This window comes from Sturnira hondurensis, unplaced genomic scaffold (assembly GCF_014824575.4).
Source record: "Sturnira hondurensis isolate 20B ecotype Veracruz unplaced genomic scaffold, ASM1482457v3 Scaffold0011253, whole genome shotgun sequence".
Classification (NCBI taxonomy): domain Eukaryota; kingdom Metazoa; phylum Chordata; class Mammalia; order Chiroptera; family Phyllostomidae; genus Sturnira; species Sturnira hondurensis.
Genome location: NW_028083884.1, coordinates 796,737 through 819,438, shown reverse-complemented (window position 1 = coordinate 819,438; position 22,702 = coordinate 796,737). Strand labels below are relative to the sequence as shown.

The 22,702-nt window shown below is 49.9% G+C and overlaps 1 protein-coding gene across 11 annotated transcripts in view; it reads right to left on the bottom strand.

Annotated features, from left to right (window-relative positions):
* The window catches only part of FGFR2 (fibroblast growth factor receptor 2), a 98,586-nt gene that overhangs the window by 40,482 nt on the left and 35,402 nt on the right, over positions 1–22,702 (bottom strand). For all 11 annotated transcript variants that reach the window (XM_037059618.1, XM_037059620.1, XM_037059621.1 and 8 more), the window contains 2 exons: positions 20,718–20,887; positions 9,056–9,179 (listed from right to left, as the gene is read on the bottom strand). In XM_037059618.1, the coding sequence (XP_036915513.1) occupies positions 9,056–9,179; positions 20,718–20,887 (294 nt within the window). The remainder of the gene's footprint in view (positions 1–9,055; positions 9,180–20,717; positions 20,888–22,702) is intronic.

Here is a 22,702-nt window from a genome sequence, read left to right as displayed (position 1 = left end):
TGCAGAGCTGCGGTTCTCCATGGGAAGAGTATTCAAAAAAAAATCCAGGCAAGAATTAAACAAACTCTGAGGTTACCAGCTGAACACGGAATTAGAGCATCTTCTCTCAAACGATTTGCAAAGAAGCTTTAAAAACCAAACCCCTGGGGAGTCAGCAGCGCACAGAATGTAGCTCTTTAGGTTGCAGATGGTTCACTGATGTCTATGAAAAAGGATCCAGTCAGTCCATCTCCACAAAGCTGTCCTAGGAAAAATACCCAGACGCCCAACCAAGGGGTGTGTACAAACGTGTCCTTACAGCTTCCTTTGTAACTGGGAAACAAAAAGATGCAGCGACCCAAATATCCACCAACAGGGGACCGATTAAATAGATTATACTCTATCCATGATGTAACGACACACGGGGCACGAATAAGAATGAAGTCAGGACAGAGAAGGAAGGACATGGAAAGATGTCCACCGGCACTACTGTGGACGGGTTTCACCAACTTTCACCACTTAACAATAAAAAGTCTTATTTCCAGAAGAAGTTTAGAAAAACCCACCAGGCTAATGCTGTGCTTTTTTTTTTTTTTTTTTTTTTTTTTGCCCCTGGGGTGGTTCAAGCAGAAGCAAAAGCTTTCAGCCCATCTGAGCAAACAGAAAAGGCCTCCCTTTGGTTGCCACCACAGGAAAACTTGTAACAACAAAACCTCATGTGTTTTCTTAGCGGCAAACTCAGTCCCAGAAAATAAGTGACTGCGGCCAGTCCCAGCACTAAGCATCACCCGAAGACGGGCTTCCAGAGTCGCCCGGCTCCTTCCCACAGGGCCCTGACCTGAAATCCACCCCTCACGTCCAAGCCCACAGAGGCCCCCTCGAGGCCCATGCCCTGCTGAACCATCAGCAATGCCTTCACACACCAGGTGGGTTTCTTTGTTTCTCTTGGCCAAAATGTGAAATGAAAAGGACTAAATCCTTCACTTTTCTTCTAGCTCAGCCCAGAGTATGTACCGCACCAAACAAAACGAGGACTTCCTTTTTCAAGTAAGGTACAGCTTCTGAAAGAGCCTTCTAGAATAACAGCCAATGCCTGTTTCTGCAATACAGCCTGACGTTTTCATCTGGACAGGGATTTGGGGTGGACAGAGTCCCTACAGGCCTCATTTGAGAAGATCCTATAAAGGGGAAATCCTACAAGGGAAAAAGAAAGAAAAAGTGTCATTTCTATCAAGAGCCAGTGTCTCTCTGTCCCTACTTGTCACCTTCTCACATGGCAGTACTGGGTCTTCGGGGCTGTGACATGAGAACTCTCAAAAAGAGCAAAGCCTGTGTTTCACTCAGCTGACTATCATGTATCACCCTCTAGGCCAGGGGAGTCAAACTCATTTCACCAGGGGCCACATCAGCCTCGAGGTTGCCTTCAAAGGGGCTGACGGTGACTTTAGGACTGAGTAAATGTAACTCCTCCCTAACAGTTAAGCGAGAGCTCAGGGCTGCTGCCAGGCAGAAACCAAGTGCGGCGCCTGATAAAACAAGGAGGAGAACCGAACTCCACCCTCGGGCCCTGTGTTTGCCACCTGTGCTCTGGACCAAGTACCGGGTGCTGCAAAGATAAGAGAATGAGTTGTTACAACACCGTTCAACACAGATGATTCCCGCTATGGTGCTCTGCTCCGTTCTCTCCCTTCGGACAACGTGATGTCGTTCTCACCTCCTCAAGTATCTTTTCCCAGGACAGAAAAACTCCCCCACAGCAACACCACCACCCTCCGCTCGGCCATCAGTTCCCCACCTCCCGCCTGAACTTGACCTCACAGTGGCGGAAGATGACAGTGACCCTGGAAGCCACCTTCCCAACGCGCCTGCCCCCCAAGTTGGGGCCACATCCCTATCACAACATCGGGTCATTTATGTCCTCCCTTCTCCATGACGGTGAAATTAAACCCAACACGGAGACCGTGAGTAGGGGACCGGGGTGTCTAAGGAAGGGGAATCCAAGAAAGGGCGCTGGGGGCGGATCCTTCGAAAAGAAGGCAAGAACACGACGATGGCACTCCGACATTCACGGTTCAGCGAGAGTGGGTACAACACGTCCCAAATGGGGCTTCCGCTCCATCAAGGCCACGGTCCACTGAAGCTGCATGAGTGACTTTAAAGTCTGAAGGGTTCTTGCTTCAAAATTTGCAATATGTTAAGAACCACAAATTTCCAAATGTGAGTAACTCGTTAACCTGTGTTTCTACTATTTCCATTCAGCACACGCTGAGAGAAACCTCACTAAGTCATGGCTCTTCCCCAGGCACTGTGACGGCTGTCAGTGAATTTCCATCCCCGCCCCAAGTTCACTTGCCCCCAGTCTGACAGCAGGGGCTCCCTCTGCCCCCTGTCTCCACCTGCACTGTTTCCAGGTACAGCGACAAAACTCTCTTCTTACTGAGTAAGACATCAACTTGTCTGTAACACTTCCACATCCTCTCTGCCCACAGCAACGCCATCAAAGATTAGGCAAATCTTAGCCCCTCTACCCAGCCACCCCAGCCAGGCACCCTTCCAGAGCACAAAGCAGTCGATGAAGTTGGGCAGAGGGCAACTGATGTTTGCGAAGAACAGGGTCAAAACGCTGAGCCTGCACAGTGCCAACAGGCCCCAGCCACACTGGCTGGCGTGCGCCTGCTCCACCCCAGGGACTGGCGCCCACAGGCCCCACCTGCTCTCAGCGCCTGCGAGGGGTCACTTCTGCCTGGCTGTCCTGCAGGAAAGCACTCATGTGCTGGTCAGTGCACTTGGGGGGACGCAGCCGCCCAACGGCCAGCTTTTGCGCCCTGGAACCTCCGTTGTGAAACAGGTATGAAAAGCTGCTCTGTGGTAACCCGAAGCTCCTCACAACAGTAGGTACCAAAGGACGTGATGAAACCTCCGGGAGAAAGGGGAGGAATGCTCCCTCCTGGAACCAGGGCTGAGCTATGTGCTTTCGTCTAAGCCTGGAGATCTGAGAGGTCTGGGACCACCCGATGACAGCCACTAACGACCACGTGGTGCTATTATTTAAAAGCACTGTCCTCCCCCAAACAGCTACAAGGGAAGCATGTTATTGCTCCCATTGCACAGATGACAGACTGAGGCTCACAGGTTCCGTGACTTCCAAGGCCACAGAGCTAGCAAAGATGGAGAGAGAATTGGAACCATCCTCCCAAGTTGCCCCCACCAGAACCTCCAGGGGGCGCTATCCAGTGTGGGCAGAGACCCTCAAGGGTTGAGGAGGAGGCATTCATCAGAAAGGAAAGGAGGAAATAGAACTGGAGCCACAGAAGCGGCACCAGAACTTTGCTTCCTACCCAGTCCCAGCTCCAGTTCCACGGCAATGGGTTCGCTCCACAAGCCCACTTTAGAGAGGTGTTGGATGTGGCCACTGCGTGGCCTGGCTAAAGTCGCGGGGCTTTCTCTCTCCCTGCAGCTAGACTTCACAGCTGGCTTGCAGAATGAGTATCAGCATAAACACTAGATCTTACACTCAGAGGGAGACACGGAAAAGACTTATCTGGCAGCAAGATCATGAATATGGAAAAAGCAAACGAAGTTTGGCCAGGAAGTCAGGAGGTCAAGATGCTTCAAGTTCAGAACCACAGGGGCTCTGCAGAGCCGAGGCCGGGTGACTCCAAGGGGGAATGTATACACACTCAGCTCGGAAGGTGAGGGCCAGGCGGTCAGCGCATGCCAACCTCTGGTACATGGCGGTGTAGGTCACTGCTACCAGTCAGCCACCCCTCATCACACAGGGAAACGGAAGCTTTGTCCAGAAGCCACCATGGGGCAGAACCCCAGATGCAGAGAGGGGTCTTCCATAAGGAGCAAGTGAGCTCCTTATGGAAATTAGGAGATGACCCTGATTTTGACACCTTCGGTAGTAAACCTGCTGATTAACCAACAAGGCCACCACTTCTTCATTTACTGAATTGCTACTTTGTGCCAAAGCCATTTGGAGTCCAAAATTCCTACTGGAGAAGCGCGGCTGGAGGACCCCACGCTGCCTCGGTCACTTTCCCTCCACTCGGGGATCACACTGCAGCCTTTGTCTTCCCAGGGCAGGGGCTGCCCCAAGTGGTAAACAACTGACGAAATTTCTTCTCCGCCCGGGGACGGGCTGCCAAAATCGGGGTGCCAGGTGTCGAGCCCACAGCCGGGCTTATCAGTCAGTGTCTGGAAGACGGACGCTCCGCCGCTCCTGAAAACACACCTGAGGGGGTGTCAGCGAGGGCACGGATTCCTCTGAGCGTGCGGGCTGTGTCCCTTCATGTCTGGAGCCGAGTCCCAGCAGATTTATGCCAAGGGCTAGTCGACAGTCTGCCACTGAGCAAGCCGGAGCTGGCGAGGAGGCTGGAGCGATCTGCACGCAGCCAGAGGGGATGCTTGGCCCCGGGGCGGCTGCCACTCCACCCAAGACACTGTCTGCCACTTACAGCTCTTGGCCCGGGGGAGGGCAGATTTCTGGAAAGTCAGATGAAGAGAAGGCACAGCTGCCCTTGGCAAACCTGGAGGCTCCATTCCCACCTCCACGGCACTCTGTCCCCCCAAATATCCAGGTGGAAGTTGTCAGTTAACTGGCTCCAAAGGTATCTTGGTCCCTGGGAATACAGAGAACCGGGTGCCCCCAAAAGGGAAAAACTCTTACTTCAAAGGCAAAGATTCTATGAGTAAGAAAGAGCAACTGGCCTTTGGAACACTTCCATGTCCTCCACTTTTTTCAATTTTTTTTTTTAAACAAAGAGCTGAACAGGGGCTGGAGGCAAGAGCAGACCTTTGCACAGTCCGGCTGCAGCAGCCGATGGATGCCGGTCCTCAGCACGGCCAACCTGAAACACAGTGGTCAGCCTGTGGCCACGGGGCATGGATCTAGGCTTTGAGGAAACCCAGATGGAGGCCCCGGCGCAGGAGCGCCTCCCTGTCCCTAGGGCATCGCTTGTCCCCCGCCCCCCCGAACCTGAATTTCCCCAACTGCACATGGGGTGGGGAGATGGAGGCCAAGTCAGCTAACTTGGAGCTCTCGAAACCTACGACCATCCTCTGTTAAGTCTAGCCACCCCACCAGTACTGAAGGGGCGGCCTGGACAACAGCACCAACCCAAGGTGGAAACCTCCGCAGGACATGCAAACACGGGCCATGGGTCACTGCCTGCCAGTCCCAACATGGCATTCAGTTTCGTAAAGTCTGCCCTGGGTCTAAGAAAAATGATTGAAGACGTCTGGTGTCAGATGGGCATGAGATATACAGGGGTGATGACTCTGTACGCTATATAAGTGTCTAATCACTACGTTGTACACTTGAAACTAAGAGAATAATCTGTTGAGTGTAATTGAAAAATAAAAATTATTTATAAAACATTTCCACAGACCTTCCAAAAAAAAGGAAAAAAAGCATCTGGGTTTGTCAGGGAGGACACCAGTGGCTGACCACCGAGGTGTCCATTTGGTGTTTTCATCCGTTAAACCAATGGATTCCCCATGACCATGGTTGCAGGTTGAGCTACAGCCCCCAGAAGATAAGCCCTAAACCTGGAACCCGAGAACGTGGCCGTGTTCAGAAAACAAGGTCCCTGGAACGAAGGATCTGCAGCTGTGTCCGTGCTGGGGTCGGGGTGGGCCCTGAACCCAATGACAGCTGTCCTTAAAGAGAAAGATGGAGGCAGGTTTGAGACAAACACAGAGAAGAGACCACAGGATGCCAGGGGCAGAGACTGAAGTGAGGCGTCTGCAAGCCCCCCCACTGGCCACCGGAAGCTGGGAGAGGCGCGTAATGAGTTTTCCCTCAGAGTCTCCAGAAGGTACCAACCCTGGGGTTGCCCTGACTTCAGATTTCTGGCTTCCAGAACTGAGACAGAACACATTTCTGTTGCTGGGAGTCACCCAGCTTGCGGTCGCTTGTCAGAGGAGCCCCAGGACCCTGAGACGACCATCCCGGGAAAGGGGTAATAAGTATCATCATTCCGATGTTAGGGAAGGGGAAAGAGGCTCAGGAAAGGTAAGGAACTGTCCGATTCAGTTGCTGCCCCCGAGTGTGGGCGGACAGACCCGCGCCTCTCTCCACGACACACACCAGGCTGTCTCTCACTAACGTACGTGACACACAAGGATCGGGAAGCCAAAAGCAAAACGACTTATCCAAGGTTGCGGCCTCTTGGTGGCAGAACCCCGGCCAGAATCCAGCACTTGGGCCTCCTTCCCTGACAAACCATTCAGACTTAGCACCTCCTGGAGCCGGCTCTCCGAGGGGAGCCCGTTTGACTCTCGCCACAATTACCGAAACGAGGAGCTTCACGCTCATTTTCCCCTGCAAGTAAGTGGCTGAAAAGTAATGGTGTCAATTTTAATGAGGATCACGCAAGGCTCCTAAAAGGGCTCCCTCACACCAAAGTGCCTCCCTCACACACAACAATGGTGTCCTGTGTAATGCCAGAACACAAGAATGTCACTTAAATTACACGGCTTTTACATGAAAGCGCTGATGGGAAGCCTTTCCATAAAAAGGGTCTCACCCGTTTCGATGCTTCATCGTATCTGAACCACAAACCTAGGTATCATAGCAACAAAAATAAAACCTCAGAGAACGTGAACTTGCGCCGGTCTGGCCTGACTGTGAAACAGAGACGTAGCCGAGAGGCTGTGACCGCACAGCCATGTATTAAACTTGGACCCGGGGGCCACCAGCGACTCATGGCTCTAGCCGGAATCGCTTTGTTTCCACTGCTGAGACGTTCAGAGTGACTGCCAGCCCTGTGAGTCTATGAGACTCTTGAGCTAACTCAATCCTTTCTTTACTGGTGCTTCTCAAAGCAATTACTGGGGTTTTGAGCAAAGATGAGAGTGTTTCACACCTCCATCTTTCCTGAAATGTCTCATATTCTACCGACTTTTGGCTTCTATTTATAAAGAGGGTTCAGGGCTTGGAAAATTATTAGGGTTGAGCTTTAATGGATGTTCCCAACCAGCATTGTGTCATTATTGGCCCACGTCTCTCTGGGCGAACTCCCAAATTTGTGACATAATCAGGCCTTTCTCTGCATTACTCCGTATGCTCCGCGCTGCCTGTACATTACACCCCTGAAGCATGCGCTCTTTTCAACAAGACCGATTGCCCGGGGATTAACATTAGACAGCGCAATTCCATTATTCAGCAGCCCAATTCAAATCCAGGCCTGAACTCCACGAGAGACTCCAGGGCTTCGGAGAGAGATGAGCTGCCAGAAAGCTCAAAGGGGCGGTAGGGTGAAGGGCTTTTGAATGTTTTACATAACAACTCAACCTAAAACCTGCTCTGAGCAAGCGCCCCTGGCTGAAGTGGCCGAGCGGTGACTCCAGACTCCTGGAATGGCCTCAGCCAACGCCAAGGAATGACTGGTAGGCCTGCAATCAAAGCCGTGACCCACCCCCCCCGCCCCAAACTGCTACAGCACAACTGTTTTACTCCCACCATAAATTACTTGTTTTCGGGATTAGGCATTTAGAACGGTTAGCCCCCGATTTTTCTTTCCTTAAATAGAAACACTGTCATGTCCAATTCAGGATACATGAGGCCTGAAGTGAAATCTAAGCCACGTGCTCTTTGAACGCTCCATTTCCAGGACGTCGATGCCAAAGTGCACGTGAACCAGTTCCTTCTCATACCTGAGGGTGACTTCTCTGGCTGTGTTTGGTTGAATCTCTGTGCACAGTGCTTCCCCCTGAGAAACACGCCATAAACACCTCTGTCTTTTATGGATATCCACGGGACCTCTGTTATACAAAAGCTGCCTCCACAACCAAAATAAAAGGTTACCAATACTTTTTTCACTGGATACTTACATACCAATGGAACTAAAGACCATATTATTCTTTCTAAGGCAGAGTTTCTTCTGGCTTTGATTTACCTTGACTTAATAGGAAATCAAAATGGTTTTCTCCTTCATTTTCAGTGTACCTAAAACTTCAATTAACCACGTCTATGTACCCTGGTGAAGCAGGCTTTTGGAAAGTTTCTTAATGGCTCTTCAGGCAATGCAAGTATCTTGGGGTGTCTCCCTGCAGAGAGAGAGCCTGTGGTGTGCTGACAGAGGACAGACAGCCTTGTATTTAGACACACAGTGGGCGTGGGCACAGCCCTGCAGAACCACAAAGGGACAATCCCTTTGGCAAAATGAGGCAAGGTGACCTCTGGGTTGAGACCTCAGCAGGAGCTGGCAACCAGCGCATGGAAAAGAACGATCTGGTTGGACGGCCTACAGCAAGGACTCCAGGCCAGATGATGAGACAGAGAAGAAAAAATGGCTTCTACCAAAAACAAACAAAAAGATCTCAGCCCAGCATCCCTGCAACATTGAGAAAGGCCCGCCGCCTAGTTCCATATGTTATCCATCTTCATACAAGACAGAGAAACACCCTTTCTCAATCGTTTATGACAAAACCCACTGTAACAGGCGAGGCAGGAAGACATTTGAGTTCCCAGGATATGGGTTATGTGGTCTTAAGATATTTAATTTAAAAAGCACGTTGATAAAAAGGTATTTATAAGCCCATATACAGAGTTCCCTTTGCACAGAATAAACAGCTGCTATGGACAGACATTGAACTTGCAGTGTCTGATGACTTTCTCCTGAAGGAACTGAAGAGCCCCTCCAGCCAGCTACAAGCTCAGTCATCATAGTTGGTTGGTTTACCTTTACTCTCTAGCCAGCATCATACAGTTGCCCATCTCTACCTAATGTTGCCTCTCTTTTAAAAACAAGTCCTCCGATAGCATAGCCGTGCCCTCTCCCTGCACACGTTAACATTCTTCAGAGCAATCTCAGCTTCCAGAATGTCAGCAGGTTTCAAACCATGTCCGTTTTATACATGATGCTTGGGAGCCAAGAGGATCACGCAAAACACACACAAAACCTGGCTTATCAGGAAACAGGACATTGTGAAATGACAGAAGCATCCTTCTCAAATGACAGCTTGCATTTAGAAAGAAGGAAAACCAACCGACGCTCCTTAAACCAAATGAGTTGAGCACAGCAGGATAGCTGATGGATAGCTGCCACTCGGAGAGGAGCAAACTCACCCACAACATCGAGGTGGTAGGTGTGATTGATGGACCCGTATTCATTCTCCACCACACAGGTGTAATTTCCTTTGTCGGAGGGGACCACGCTCTCCATGATGAGGCTCCAATGCTGGTTTCGTACCTAAAAAAGACCAAAGGGGAGGTGGTCATTGAACAAGCTCAGCACAGAATACCAGGTACTTTGCTTTCTTGATTTAAAAAGCTGGGGGAGATGTGGAAGGTGAAGAGAAGACCCTCCCTTGAATTTGAAACTTTCCTTGTAGCGGGCGCTCAGAAGGATGTCAAGCAGAAACACCAATCGCCATCGCGGTGAATGTCGAGCTAGCGGACCTGGACATGTTCAGATACCCAAGAGGGGGTGCAGTGAGACTGTGAGGGTCACAGGTTTGAGGGTTCCTTCCGGAGGAGCTGAGGGGCCGGGAACTGAGCACCGCACGGGAGCAGAGCCCTGGGAAGGTGAGCGACCACGCTGCTCACCCACTCAGCCCCACGGCACCAAGGAACCTTGTGGGGCCAACACTAGGGAGCACTTTCTGTCCGCCAGGTCCTGCTCGGAGCACCCCTTCCCACCTCGGCTGATTCAATTCTCCCAAAGAGCCCACGAGGGAGGTGCTGCCATTGTTTCTGGAACCTTCTCCTGGATGGAAAGCCTCTCCTTTTCCCCACCATGGCCCCAGGTGCTAGCTGGAAGTCTCAAGGAGTTTCAGCTCTCGTCCCTGGGGGTAGCTACATATAGATGTTCCATATTCCTGAGAAATATACTCAGAATTCCAAAGATGGGAGCAATGAATCCTCAGCAAACTTAAGCTGTCTATCCGTCTGTTTATGAACTCCTTGAGATGTTTCAGAGATAAGCAGCACATGTGACAATAAGGTGCTCTGATTCCTACCCACAGTTCTGTCAACGCGCAAACAGACGGGGCTCTAACGCTACCCCATCTTGCTTTCAAAATATTTTAATCGACTCAAATGTTCAAGCAAGCATGACTTTTCCTTAGGAGGACCAAATGCAGATTTCATCTTTTGGGTTTAAGGTTTTAATACTTTTCTCTGATTCCAAATCATTCTTTAAAGGTATTCTGGATAAGACACTCTGGAGAAATGGAAAGGAGAAAAAAAAAAAAAATCCAGGGCCTGCTCATTTTAACTACTGGTTCAGGAATTCCAACTGACCTTCTGAATGATTCCCCAAACACTGCAAGGGCTTTCTGCCCTCATCACCGTAAAAACCGATAATACCAGCAGAGCCCTCGCAAGCACACGAGTGATTCAAGGAACTCGACTGGAGAACAAAGCCGTCCCATGAGGGCTCCGGCACAGAAGCAGCTGTCCACTTGGAAAGCAGGGTCAGCAGAGGTGCGAGGCTGCGGGGGCAGCCAGAGTGCAACCCTCCTCACGCCAGGCGCCAGTGCCACGCAAGCTGCTACTGCGGAGTGGAGTTCAAAACCAAGACCACCCTGGCCGGGTAGCTCAGTCGGTTACAGTATCTTCTCGATACACCAGGGTTACGGGTTCAACCCCTGGTCAGGACACATACAAGAAGAATCGACCAATGAATGCATAACTCAGTGGAACAAGAAACTGATATTTCTTTCTGTCTTTCTCCTTCCCTCCCTCTTCTTTCTTTTCCCCTCTCAAATCAATAAATAAAGTTAAAAAATAAAATGTAATACCAGGATGATAAAACAAAATATTAAACATAAAAAATAATAAAAATAAGACCACACTGCTCTGGCCAGGTGACTCTGTGGGTTGGAGTGTCATCCCGCACACCAAGAAGCTGCGGGTTCGATCCCCAGTCAGAACACGTACAAGAGGGACCAGCTGATGTTTCTCCCTCTCTAAAACTGATAAACATATCCTCAGGTGAGAGTTAAAGTAATAATAGTAATAATAATAGCATCATTGCTCATCATCAATCATCTTAGCAAGGATCATGGGGGGAGGGGAGCCTGGACTCTTTTTAACAAGAGCACAAGCAATGAATTTAGACAGAGTTCTGAGCAGACAGTCAGTCAGTACACGTCGGCTGCCGCCTGTCACCAAGCCCCCTGGATAACCATGGAGGTTGTTCCAGAGTCCAGGGCCAGGGAGCTGATGGCAGACACGCCTCCTCACTGTCACAGGCGAAGTCTGGCAGTGAAATGAATCTGAAGGCAACAGACCTGCTCTGCGTTGGAGAAGACCCACTTTCTGTTCCTGGCTGGGCTATAGGCTTGTGGCAGAACCCAAACAAGAGGCATCTCCTCTCAGGAAGGATCAGCACCTTCTGAAAGTATCGAAGGGGTGTTCTCAAGGAGCAGCTGTGGGTGCTAAGTGTTCCCGCGCAATTAAGACTCTAAATCCTGGCCCCTGCATGCTGCCCTGGAGCTGTGAGCTCAGAGTGAGGGAGACAGTGCTAGCTCCCTACCTCCAGGGGAGTGGGCCACAGCGAGACCCTCCTTCTCCCGGGCTCTCGGGGGTATCAGGAATGGGACTCCCCTGGCCTCTGAGGGGCCAGTCACATGGACGGGCCACTCAGGGGTAAAACCACAGGCCCCAACATCACCAAGCCCCATAATCCAGCCTTTAGCCCGGCCGTAAATATTCAGTTCTTTGAGCCCTTACTCAAATGTCATGCCCATAAGCCCTTAATCAGGGCTAGTGCCGGCCTCTGGACTCCATCCAAACAGCCGATGTCTTTCTTGCGCCTGGATCCAGAGTTGGCACATGGAGTATTCCAAATGGAGCTGAACCTCAACTGACAGGGGTGGCATCGTCTGCCTCTGCCCAAGACATTAAATCTTGGCACTCGGGGCCTGGCAATACCACTGCCATTTTTAACCCAGGGCCTAGGGGCCGTCCAGCCTCTCCCCGGGGCTACAGCTTTCCACATAAGAGCGCTCTGCAAGGGCAGGTGCTCCTGAACGTTTACCTCCTGCAGATGCATCCCAAGCCCCAATAAGTTAACATTTACAAATTTCTTTCTCAGCGAGAAACATATTTACCAAACAAGGTGTTCCTGCTCTTGCAGAGACCTTAGCACTCAATCAATGTTGCCCCACGCAGGACTGTGTATATTTATTCTCTTCCACCACTACTCCAGCAGACCGCCTCGACATAACCGCCAAGCCCCGATTTTAGGAGCCGTGGCACTTTCCAAATGGGTGGGTCGGAGGCCGTCCACAAGGGGGCTGCTTGAAAACTTAGGAGAGGACATCCTACCCTGAACAGTAGTGGCTTAAGGAGAAGTGAAGACGACCAGCAGTCACTCCATAAAGGCAGAGAGCAAAGGCACAAAGATTCTGGTGTCATTTTGGCAACTGTTCAGTGTAAACCTAAAGAAACCACCCTTGCAACAAAAATGTGAAGATCCTCTACAATGTGTTTTTTCTGAATTCCTCAGCTTTCCAGCGCTCAGTTTTCTCTGCCCGTTGGGTCAAATGCACATAAACCAGCTTTGCTTTCACAGTGGAGGAACGCATTACCCAACAAACGTGAAAAGACAGGGGACCTCATTAGCATCAAGGAAATGCAAATTAAACCAATAATGAGATCCTGTTATTCACCAGCTGATTAGCAAAAATTAGAAGGATCAGCGCCATTGAGGACTTGGTGAGGGTAAAGGAACGGAGACTCAAACAGAGCACAGGGCCGTAAAGGGAGAGGAGCCTGCCTCTGAAATAACTCGGCAGTGCCTATTAAAATTAGCAACACACATATTTTTTTTCGACCCAGTTTGTTCTACCCCTAGACACCTAGCCTGTCGAGAAAACAGCAAGATGACTTCAAGGCACATGGACCGGACTGTTGCTGCAAGCACGGGGTGGAACAGTAAAACCCAGGCACACGCCGAGGAGTCGTTAAAATGCCTTGTTCATCCTCTACGAACTAATGTGCAGCTCCTTCAGACAGAAGAGGCACGCGGCCATTAAAAAACAAGGTAGTCTCATGTTCCCACCTGGCAAGACAGCAGCAGTTAGGGATAAATGGAAAAATAAGTGGGCTGCATCTAAATATGTATATTCATGATCCCATTTGTAAAAAAAAAAAAAAAGCATGCACACACATACACAGCGCTATGGTGTGTGCAGGTCTGAATCGACAAGCATGTCTGTACAAGCGCGGCTCAAAGCAGAAAGAAAATGTATTCACATACTTTATATCATTAAGTCGTAGGATTATGAGTATTTCCTTTTTTCTCATTTTCAATTTCAAATTCCAACAGAAACCACACACACACACACACACACACACACACAGCGACCCAAAGCTCCCCGGCTTCATTTCGGCGGCTTCATTTCGGCAGCGGCGGCTCCTCCACAGAGCTTGGGAAAAACACGAGAGCCTGTGAGAGCAGCCCCGCACCATCCAACGCACGCAGAGCCCTCCCCACCCCCCTGCCCACGGCCGGGCTTCGTGGAACCCCTCCTTATTTGCGTCGGCCAAGGAATAGAATGAGAGCACGAGGCCTCGAAACTACACTCACTGAAGCCTTTTTAAAACAACATTTCCACGCCAAAACAAAGCAGATCCCAGCAAACGGCCTAGACTCCCTGACTGGTAACACGAAAACTGGATTCCTCAAACATTCCACACCCAGCTCCGCAAAGACAAAAGGTGGCCCAGACAGGTTTGATTTTTTTCCCCCCAAATTCTTGTGTCACCTAAACCTTCCAAGGTGCCTGTTTAACCCCCAGCTACTTTCAGGTGACCACTGGGAATGTGGACTTCATTTGTATGACGACACCAAAACACCTAAGTGAAAGGTCAAAGTTTGGTTTCCACACTGCAAAAAAACACCCCCAGACATTTCCAAATACCCAGCTGTTCGATAACTAGCCAAATAACCAGAAGCTGGAAGAGAATTTTCCTCTGTGCCAAGCCGATGAACGCCCATGTGTCCGTGTGCTAACGAGCACTGCCAAGGCCTCCTTCCACAGGTGCCGGGGCCCGGAAAGGCAGCAAGCCCTTCCACCGTGGCCTTCACTGAGGCGCCCCATGGACCACGACGCGACAGAGACCAACTGTCGTCACGACACATAAAACCTCCCTCTTCCAGGCCAGACCCCGGGGGCCAGCAGGTGCCTGGGGACTCCCAGCCATCCCTCCTTGGATGTCTGCGCATGAGCTGTGCTTACACGTGTCCAGGGCCATGGACCTGACAGCTGCTTATCACCACACAGATGGGGAGGGAGCCAACACCTGTTTAATGCTTAACCAAGAGGTTTGCTTTTCAGGAGGCGACCACAGGACAGGGCAGGGCAGGCTCTGTCCAGGCAGCGGGAGAGACTCTTCCCTCCACTCAGCTCACAATCCATGGATCCCTCCCTCCGGAGGATGCGGGAAATGAGCGGCCAAATGCAAGGCTGTTCTGTTAGCTATCGGCTCCCTGCAGACGCTCAGAAAGGTGCCCTGGGGGCAGAGCGTGCACAAGGCGTCCACTCCCAGGTGCAGACCCAAAGGAGCAGCAAGCAAGGACTCAAACAGATGTGTGGGCACTGATGTCCACAGCTGCATTGTGCACAGTGGGCAGAAGGTACAAACAACCTAAGTGTCCATCGACAGATGAACCAGGACACAAAATGTAGTCTCCCCATAGGACAGAATAGTACTGAGCCCTGAAATGGAATGGAGCGCTGATTCACGCAACCACCGGGCTGAACCTTGAACGTCTTAAGTGAAATAAGCTGGATACGAAAGGACAAGCACCCTATGCTCCCACCGGGGAGATACCTAGAACACAGATAGAAAGTAAATGAGGGGTTTCTGGGGTCTGGAGTGGAGGGGGAGGAGGAATGGGAAACTATGGCTTACTGGATACCAAGGTTCTGTTTGGAGAGGCGAAAAAGTTTGAAAAATAAGTGAGAAATTTTATGTTATGTATATTTTACTATAATTAAAATCGCCCCGAGTTTTCTCGCAACAGTCTACCTTGGCCCATCTGATAGCAACACGCTCTTGGGAAACGCCTCTCATTTATCACAACTGATCTCCTAACACGTGAACCCACATGTGAAGAGAGCTATTTAGTAAGAGCTGGAACACGGTGCAGAACTGCCTGAGCCCACAGAGCAGCTCCCGCAGCTAGGAGCTGGGTGACAAGCCTCATCCATCAAAAGGGGCAAAACGACAGTGCCCACTTCTCCAGGCTGTGCCGGGGACTGAGTGCACGGAGCACTGGAGGCAGGTGACACAGTCCAGACCCAGGCAAGACGGTCAATCCATGCTGGCTTCCACATCACAGACCTCTCGATCTGAGATCGAGGCTGAAAGGGCTTGGCTAGGAAAAAGCTGAATAAAATATCAAGATATCGACAAGTACATCAACAGTGATATTTCCAAATACGCAGACTTTGGGGTTAAGCAGAACACTGAATCAAAAGTCTTTCTTTAAGATGAACCCTGGCTAGTAGAGCTCAGTGGATTGAGCGCCGGCCTGCAACCCAAAGGGTCAGTGGTTCAATTCCCAGTTAAGGCACATGCCTGGGTTGCAGGCCAGATCCTGGTGCAAGGTGTGCAAGAGGCAACCACACACTGATGTTTCTCTCCCTTTCTCCCTCCCTTCCCTTCTGTCTAAAAATAAAATCTTTAAGTCTTTAAAATGATATTTAAGTAACCTAGACAATATAAATCTAGTTAACCTACTCACACCAAAGCAACCAGTTCAGTTGTGATCATAAAAAAGTAGTTTTCTTTAAGTTGTCTTTTCTCAGATCTGCAATATACCTGGAAAGTAACAGTCTGTACTCTAGGGTGCCCTGCTCTGCTGAGGGGCTCTGTGGGAACCCCCAGGGTGCCCAAAGCCTTTGGCTACAGCACCAGTTCCACGGAGGGATTTGTCCCAGGATCGCTCTTAGCTCTTAGGCACTGAGTAATGGTGTGAAAGACAGTTTCTGAGATTACTCTTCCCTTCTGTGTCTAAATCACTAGCTAAGAAGGAGCTGGGAATTGAATTAATAGCTGGTCTATTAATTATCTCAGTCATCTCCCTGCTTCTCTGCATTAAACTGTAATAACTGTTCAGAGTCCTATGAAATATCTAAGTATAAAGGTAACCTCTTTATTTAAAAAAAATCTGTGCTGTTGTTTAGGATAAAAAGTGGCTAATGCCGCATTATGATTATAATGTTGGGTTGGCCAAAAATTAGTTTAGTTTTTTCCATACTGTGGCTCTAGTAGCGCTTAGTCGTCTTTAATTTCATTCAAAACAATTTTGTCAGACTGTATTGTGACAGCTGTTCTTATTAGCATGCATTTAAAAAAACTGGTGGCATACCAAAATTGGTGATTTAGGGAAGGCAGCCATTTTAATATCAAAGATGGAAGAAGATATGCAATATTTTTGGAGCATTGTGCTTTACTATTCCAAGAAAGGTAAAAATGCAACTGAAATGCAAAAAAAAAGATTTGGGCCATGTATGGCAAAGGTGCTGTGACTGATTGAATGTATCAAAAGTGGTTTGCAAACTTTCTGGATACTATTGTCATTTCAACCAAATAATCCTCTGCTGTGTGGCTGTGTCTTGCATTGGAAGAGGTTCAGCAGCACCCCTGGCCTCTACCCACTAGAAGCCAATGGCAGGAAACAGCCGACATAGTCAAAATATCCAAATATCAACAAAGTTCTTGGTGAAAACAAAACATGTCTCTCATTTTATGGAAAAAACTAAATAGACTTTTTGGGCAACTCAATACTAAATCAGTTTGAGAGCTGGAAGGAATCAGAGGTTCAAGATGATCGAGCCAATCTACTCATTTTGAGGACAAGTGACCTGAAACAGTCACTTAAGCAAGTGGCCAGGCGCCCTGTGGGGCTCAGGCACTGGTACGCTCAGTTCTGCTTCCAGTCGAGCTTTATCGCGCTACATAAATGAGTAACATCCAACCAGCCTGTGCCCACATGCTAAGAAAAACAATAATTTGACTCTTAATCACCTAAGGACAGCCCAGCATGAGTCCTTTGATGAGGAGGACTAAACTGCAGAATCCCAAATAGCTCTATCGGTCATTTTAATTAAATAAAACGAGCTTTCTGTTCCATTCCATAATTCTCTCTAATTTTGGGTGTGCGTGTTTTTTTCTGATCCCTTCTGCCTTCATTGGCCATGTATGCGTACCATTTCAAAACAAGCTGAAAGGCGATGGACGAGAGCCAAGGCGCCCGATGCATAAACAGGTAGAAAAAACGAGGCGGGCAGCTGGGCTGCCAGAGCACTGCTATGGTTTAGGGGATGAGATGTACTAAGAAAAAAAAGATCACAGAAATAACACACACTTGTTTGCAGAGACTCTCAGGTCTGGCTTCCTGGAAAAATACATCTTGGAAAACTTGACACCTGTTCCTTCATTAACTACAGCGGCAAAGGACGGCAGTCACAGGTGAGGGGCATTGAGACATCAGGCCCTCGCATGTCAACCGGGTCTCTTGGCTTTGGGGGCAGTGCCAAGCAACAGAAACTATAAACTGTCCAAAATGCACCCCCACTCAGGTCAAATGTGCAGAAGCATGGGTCTTTAAAAGTTTAGGTAGGAGAAAAAGCTTATACAGCTAATACAGAAACACCCAAGGGGGAACTGCACAGCAGAGGCCACGCTCCTGCCTCTGCTCGGCACACGCCCAGAGGAAGGAGCCCTGGGGGAGGCCTGAGCCTGTGGGTGGGTGTCAGTCTCTCTGACCTCTTATGACCTCACGAACTGGGGGTCTGGGGTGGGTCTGACAGACTGTTAGTGCGGCTTAAAGCTCAGGTGACTACATACTCCCAGGAGATGAGAGATCTCCATCGTGCCCTTTCAAGTCCCAGAGGTCTCTGGGCTCAATGACGTTCGTTCCCATGCACTCAAATTCCACCTCTCTGTCAACTCCAAAAATGGCTCCAACAGGAGGCAACAAGAACGCTTCGGTCATCAGCGCCTCTACGAAGGCGGGCGAAAGGTATTCTGCGGACGGCTCATTTTACTTTTAGAACACGGGTGCCCTGCGTTCGGCAGAATGTCATCATCAGCAATTAAAACTGAACTGCCTGCACCTGTTAAAAATCAAGCCGCGTGTTCTCATTAGGCACCCGCAGTCTCCCCACATCTTCCCAATCACCGATTCGGATCTGCAAAAAGCTCCTTCCCCGCAATCATGAGGTTGGCCCTACTTGAGACCAGGAGTTTCTAGAGGTTCAACGGCCCTTGGCACTTATTTCCAAGGGAGGAAACTGTTGACCTCCGGGATTTTGACCATCATTCTTCTACTTCAGTTGTACTTATTAATCAATCATGGGGAATGCCTCCATTATGCTGTCAGAGAGCATCTGGTGGTTAGAACAAGCCCAGAAGCTGCGATGTCTAACAGTATAACTTCCTTTACAGCCAGCATCGCCTAATGAAATCTTTGTCTGTTCTTTCTTCCAGGAAAAAAAAAAAACCAGCCTTCCAATCTCATTGCACCTGGTCTAAGGACTGAACTCAGAACAAGGAGACAAATCACCCTCCTGCCTCTTCCTCTCGGCAGGAGTCGTGGCAGGCACCTGAGGTGTGTCCCTGTCCCCTGGGTCAGCACACCCCCCAGTTCCAGCAGGTGCCACACAGGAACTCCCGACACATGCTCTTAGAAACTTGCTCTTAGGCTTTCCCTACCAACTCCTGGGTGCTGGCTTCTAGATGGTGATTTTTCAATCCTAAAACAAAAGCCAAAAATGTTTGTAGAAGAGAACAATTCTTTAAAGGAGAGTAACCATGTGTGGTACTTCAGGAGAGGGCTACAGGGCACTCTAGGTGGAGAGAAGCCCTTCTAACCACAGCTGTGGTGGGCAGGGGCTTAGGTGCCGTCAAAGGTGGTGTTGGCTGAGTTAAACACGGGTGAGAGGAGCACTAAGGAAACCCTTCCGGGTCTCTCACTGCCACGCAGAACTCTCTCGAGACTGTCTGGTTCTGAAGGGCCTGTGGTCTGCGCTGAAGCATCCTCTATTGTACCCACTGTGCAGGTTTCTCAGATGACTCCCTGGGATTCCCGTGGCTTCCGACAGTCATACCCTGGGGACACTTCCTTGCTTAGTGACTTGCTTCAGAAGAGCAAACAGCAAAGTGGCAGGAGGCGATCCCATGCCTAGGTCCCAGAAGGCTGGCGCTGCTGTGTTCTGCACACTCTCCCCCCAGCTCTTCCTCCCTGCTCACCCTCAGGAAGCCAGCTGCCACGGAGAGGCCCTGTGGCAAGGGACTGGGGGAGGCTTCCAGCCCACGGACAGTGAGGAGCTGAGGGTTCCTGCACCCACAACCTGCAAGGGAGCATGGTCCCCACAGCAACCACATGGGTGAGTCAGGAAGCAGACCCTGCCCACCGCAGGGGATCCCACAGAGGAGAACCCAGCCTGCACTGAAACCTTGATTCCAGTCCGTGAGAGGCCCTGATGAAAAGATCCGGTAACCCCTGGATTCCCAATGGCAGAGCGTGAGATAATAAACACGGCTGTTTAAAGCCACTACATCTTGGGGTAATTTGTTACCCAGAAATAGGTAACTAACATGTACATTCATGCTCCAAATGCACCAAAGAATCTCATAATAAGGTTCCTGAAGTCTTCTTTGTGTAATAAATTCTTTTTTTTTCTTTTTAAAGATAGGGAGAAAAACATCAATGTGAGACAAAAACACCAACTGATTGCCTCTCTTCCATGCCCCAACCAGGGACAGAACCTGCAACCCATACATGTGCCCTGACTGGGAATCAAACCAGCGACCTTTAGCTTTGCATGACAACGCCCACCCCACTGAGCCACACCAGCTAGGGACAAATTCTTCAAGTTCTCCCTCTCTATACTAAATAATTTGGTGGTTCCGCATCTCTCCCTCCGAGACACCCTTTCTCCAGCCTCAGTCCAGAATCCTTCCCTTTCTCTGAGTGTCCCAAAGAACCAACGTCACCTCTCCCTGCACGTCCACAGGGCAGCACACACCTCTGACTCCACCCCCATCAGTGCCCTGACCATGAGCTTTTTTGTCTGCCTTCCCCGCTGGACAGGGAGTCCCTCCAAGCTGGACCTGTGTTGGACCCAGAGCCCAGGACAGTGCCTGCCACAGGGGGCGCTCAATCAGCATTTGCTGAATGAGCGAACTGAGGCCTGAACGGCACCCACAGGTATCGATGGCCAAGGAGCTGGCCGTCCACTTCCACCCCCGGGTGAGTGAGCGGTAGGACTACATTTCACCACGGTCAGTAAGGGGCTGTTGAGAGTCCCTGAGGACGGAAGACAGGGAAGGGAGATGGCCTCTGTCGTCTCTGCGGCACGCTCTCTTCATATGTAATACTTCATTCTCCAGCCACCAATCCAGGTCTCTCTGCTGCTCATACAACCCTGCCCGAACGCAGCAACCGTACTTAAGCTCCTCAAATTCTGCTGTGGTTTTAGTTTTATAGACTATAAAGCCTATAGAAAACAGACTCTCAACTCTCGACCCCTCTATTCTTGAACGCGCCCCATATAAAGAACAATGCAAAAGGGGATTGTACTTGAGAACTACCCACAAGCCCAGGCTAACTCTTTTTTTAAAGTAGCAAACATGGAAATGACCAACGATGACCATCCCTGGGTTGGTTTCAGTTCCTCCTAGTTCCTGGCTAACTTCTGGCGGCTTACAAAATGGATACGTCAAACACGTAAGACAAAGACGGTTTTGAAAAGCATAACTCTACCTTATAACCTCCAATGCGATGCTCCTGTTTAAAGTCCTTCCCGTTTTTCAGCCACCTCATAGAAGGGGTTGGATTTCCCCCGGCTGGACAGCGAAACTTGACCGTGTTGGCCGCAGGCACGGCGTGAAGTCGCTTTTCCATCTTATCCGTGTTGGTCCAATACGGCGCTCCTGTTTGGGAAAACAACGTTACGATGTTGTTGGACAGAGACCTCCGGTCCCCAGTGCCCAACTCCTCATACGTGCGATCATTTTATTCTGTGTGCGAACGATCCGACGTTTTCAAAACCTGGAGGTAGGATTTACATCAGGAAAAATGTTCTGACCTCTGATGCACCTGGAGGCCCCTGGACATGGACTGCTTGCTGGTTTAAGTTTATTAACCGGGGGGAGGTGGGGGGAAGTGGCCCAGGTACCTTCTCTCCTTGTTCTTACTGCCAGAATTTAAATGTGGGTTGAATCACGTTTTACAGGGTTACTTTATAGACACCGTGACAACACATACAACAGCTGAGTCCTCCCCAAATGGGACATTTTAGATGGCCACACCTAGGAAATGGTCACATATACACGCTAGTCAAAACAAGCTGTGCCCAAAACCCACGTCAATGGATCCGTCGGAGCCGCACTTTCAAGGGCGTCAACAGCGCAACACCTCCCTGGTCAGACAGAGTTCTTGAAGGCACCATCCCTTGCACAGCGTTTTTATGTGATAGCCACTAAGCAAATATATTTTAACTTCCTATATGCAAAAAGGTGTTTTTCCTCTCCAGTGGCGGTGGTGAATGCCACCGTGTCTAAGCAGATAGAATTTATAGGCGGCTGCAGATAAAATGTGAAGTTGTACCCTCTAAACAGCCCCAGAGGCATAGGTATGAGTGACTTTTAAACTCGAGAAAAGAGGGAAGTTTTTAAAATCTTTTTTTCAGACTTTACTTATTTATCTTTAGAGGGGGAGGGAAGGAGAGAAGGAGAGAAATATCAATGTATGGTTGCCTCTCATGTGTCCCCTGCCGGGAACTGGCCTGCAACCCAGGCATGTGCCCTGATGGGGAATCGAACCGCGATTGTGTGGTTCGCAGGTCCGCGCTCAATCCACTGAACCACACCAGCCAGGGCTGGAAGTTTTTAAATTTGGCAAACAAAGGACAGTTTGTCTACATGAGGGCCACAGTGTCCACCTGAGATACCGCTGTAAATTCCTCATGCCTGCAACACCAGCTGATGACCACTGCTGACTGAAGGGTCCCTTATCTGACAAACACAGCCCCATAAGCTCTTCCACGTGTAACACATTAATCCTGACAGCAGTCTGACCAGAAAGGCATTACTGTGACCCCTGTTTGCAGACAGGGAAACTGAGGCATGGAGACACTCATTAATCTGCCCAACATGACAAAGTTTGGAAGAGAGGCAGCCAGGATTTGAGCCCGGAGGGTTTGACTCCAGGACCCCTGCCTTCACTCCCACTCTGGTCCACCCACTGCTGGTACGAACCGGCTGTTCCCCAGGCTTCGAACCCACAGCCTCAACCGGCCAGCCTGGGCCAGAAGCACGCAGCCGCCTGTATTCCTGCCCAGAACTTCCACTGAAATCTTGCACAGCATTTAACTTTTCACGTGTACGTTTCTGCCTTAGGAATCAGGGGACCAAAACCCCAGAATCCTCTAAAAGCATCCATTAATGAGGCCTAGAATACTTCAGAGCATTGGCATTTTAGAAGGCAGACTCAGAACTGCTTATTTTGAATGAAGATTAGACTGAGCAACAGCACACACACTCCCTCCCCACAAACCAGCTGCAAAAAGGTTGGCCTCAGCAGGAACTTCGTCCCTGATGTGGGTTTAGCTCCCACTCTGTGGGTGGCGCAGCTCGCTCCAGGGGTTAATGACCCCCTTCCCTTAATGGTCAGGCTTCAGTGGGAGAATGAGGAACTGGAATACCTGCACCACAATTCCTGCTCCCACCCGCCTCACCCCTGCCCTT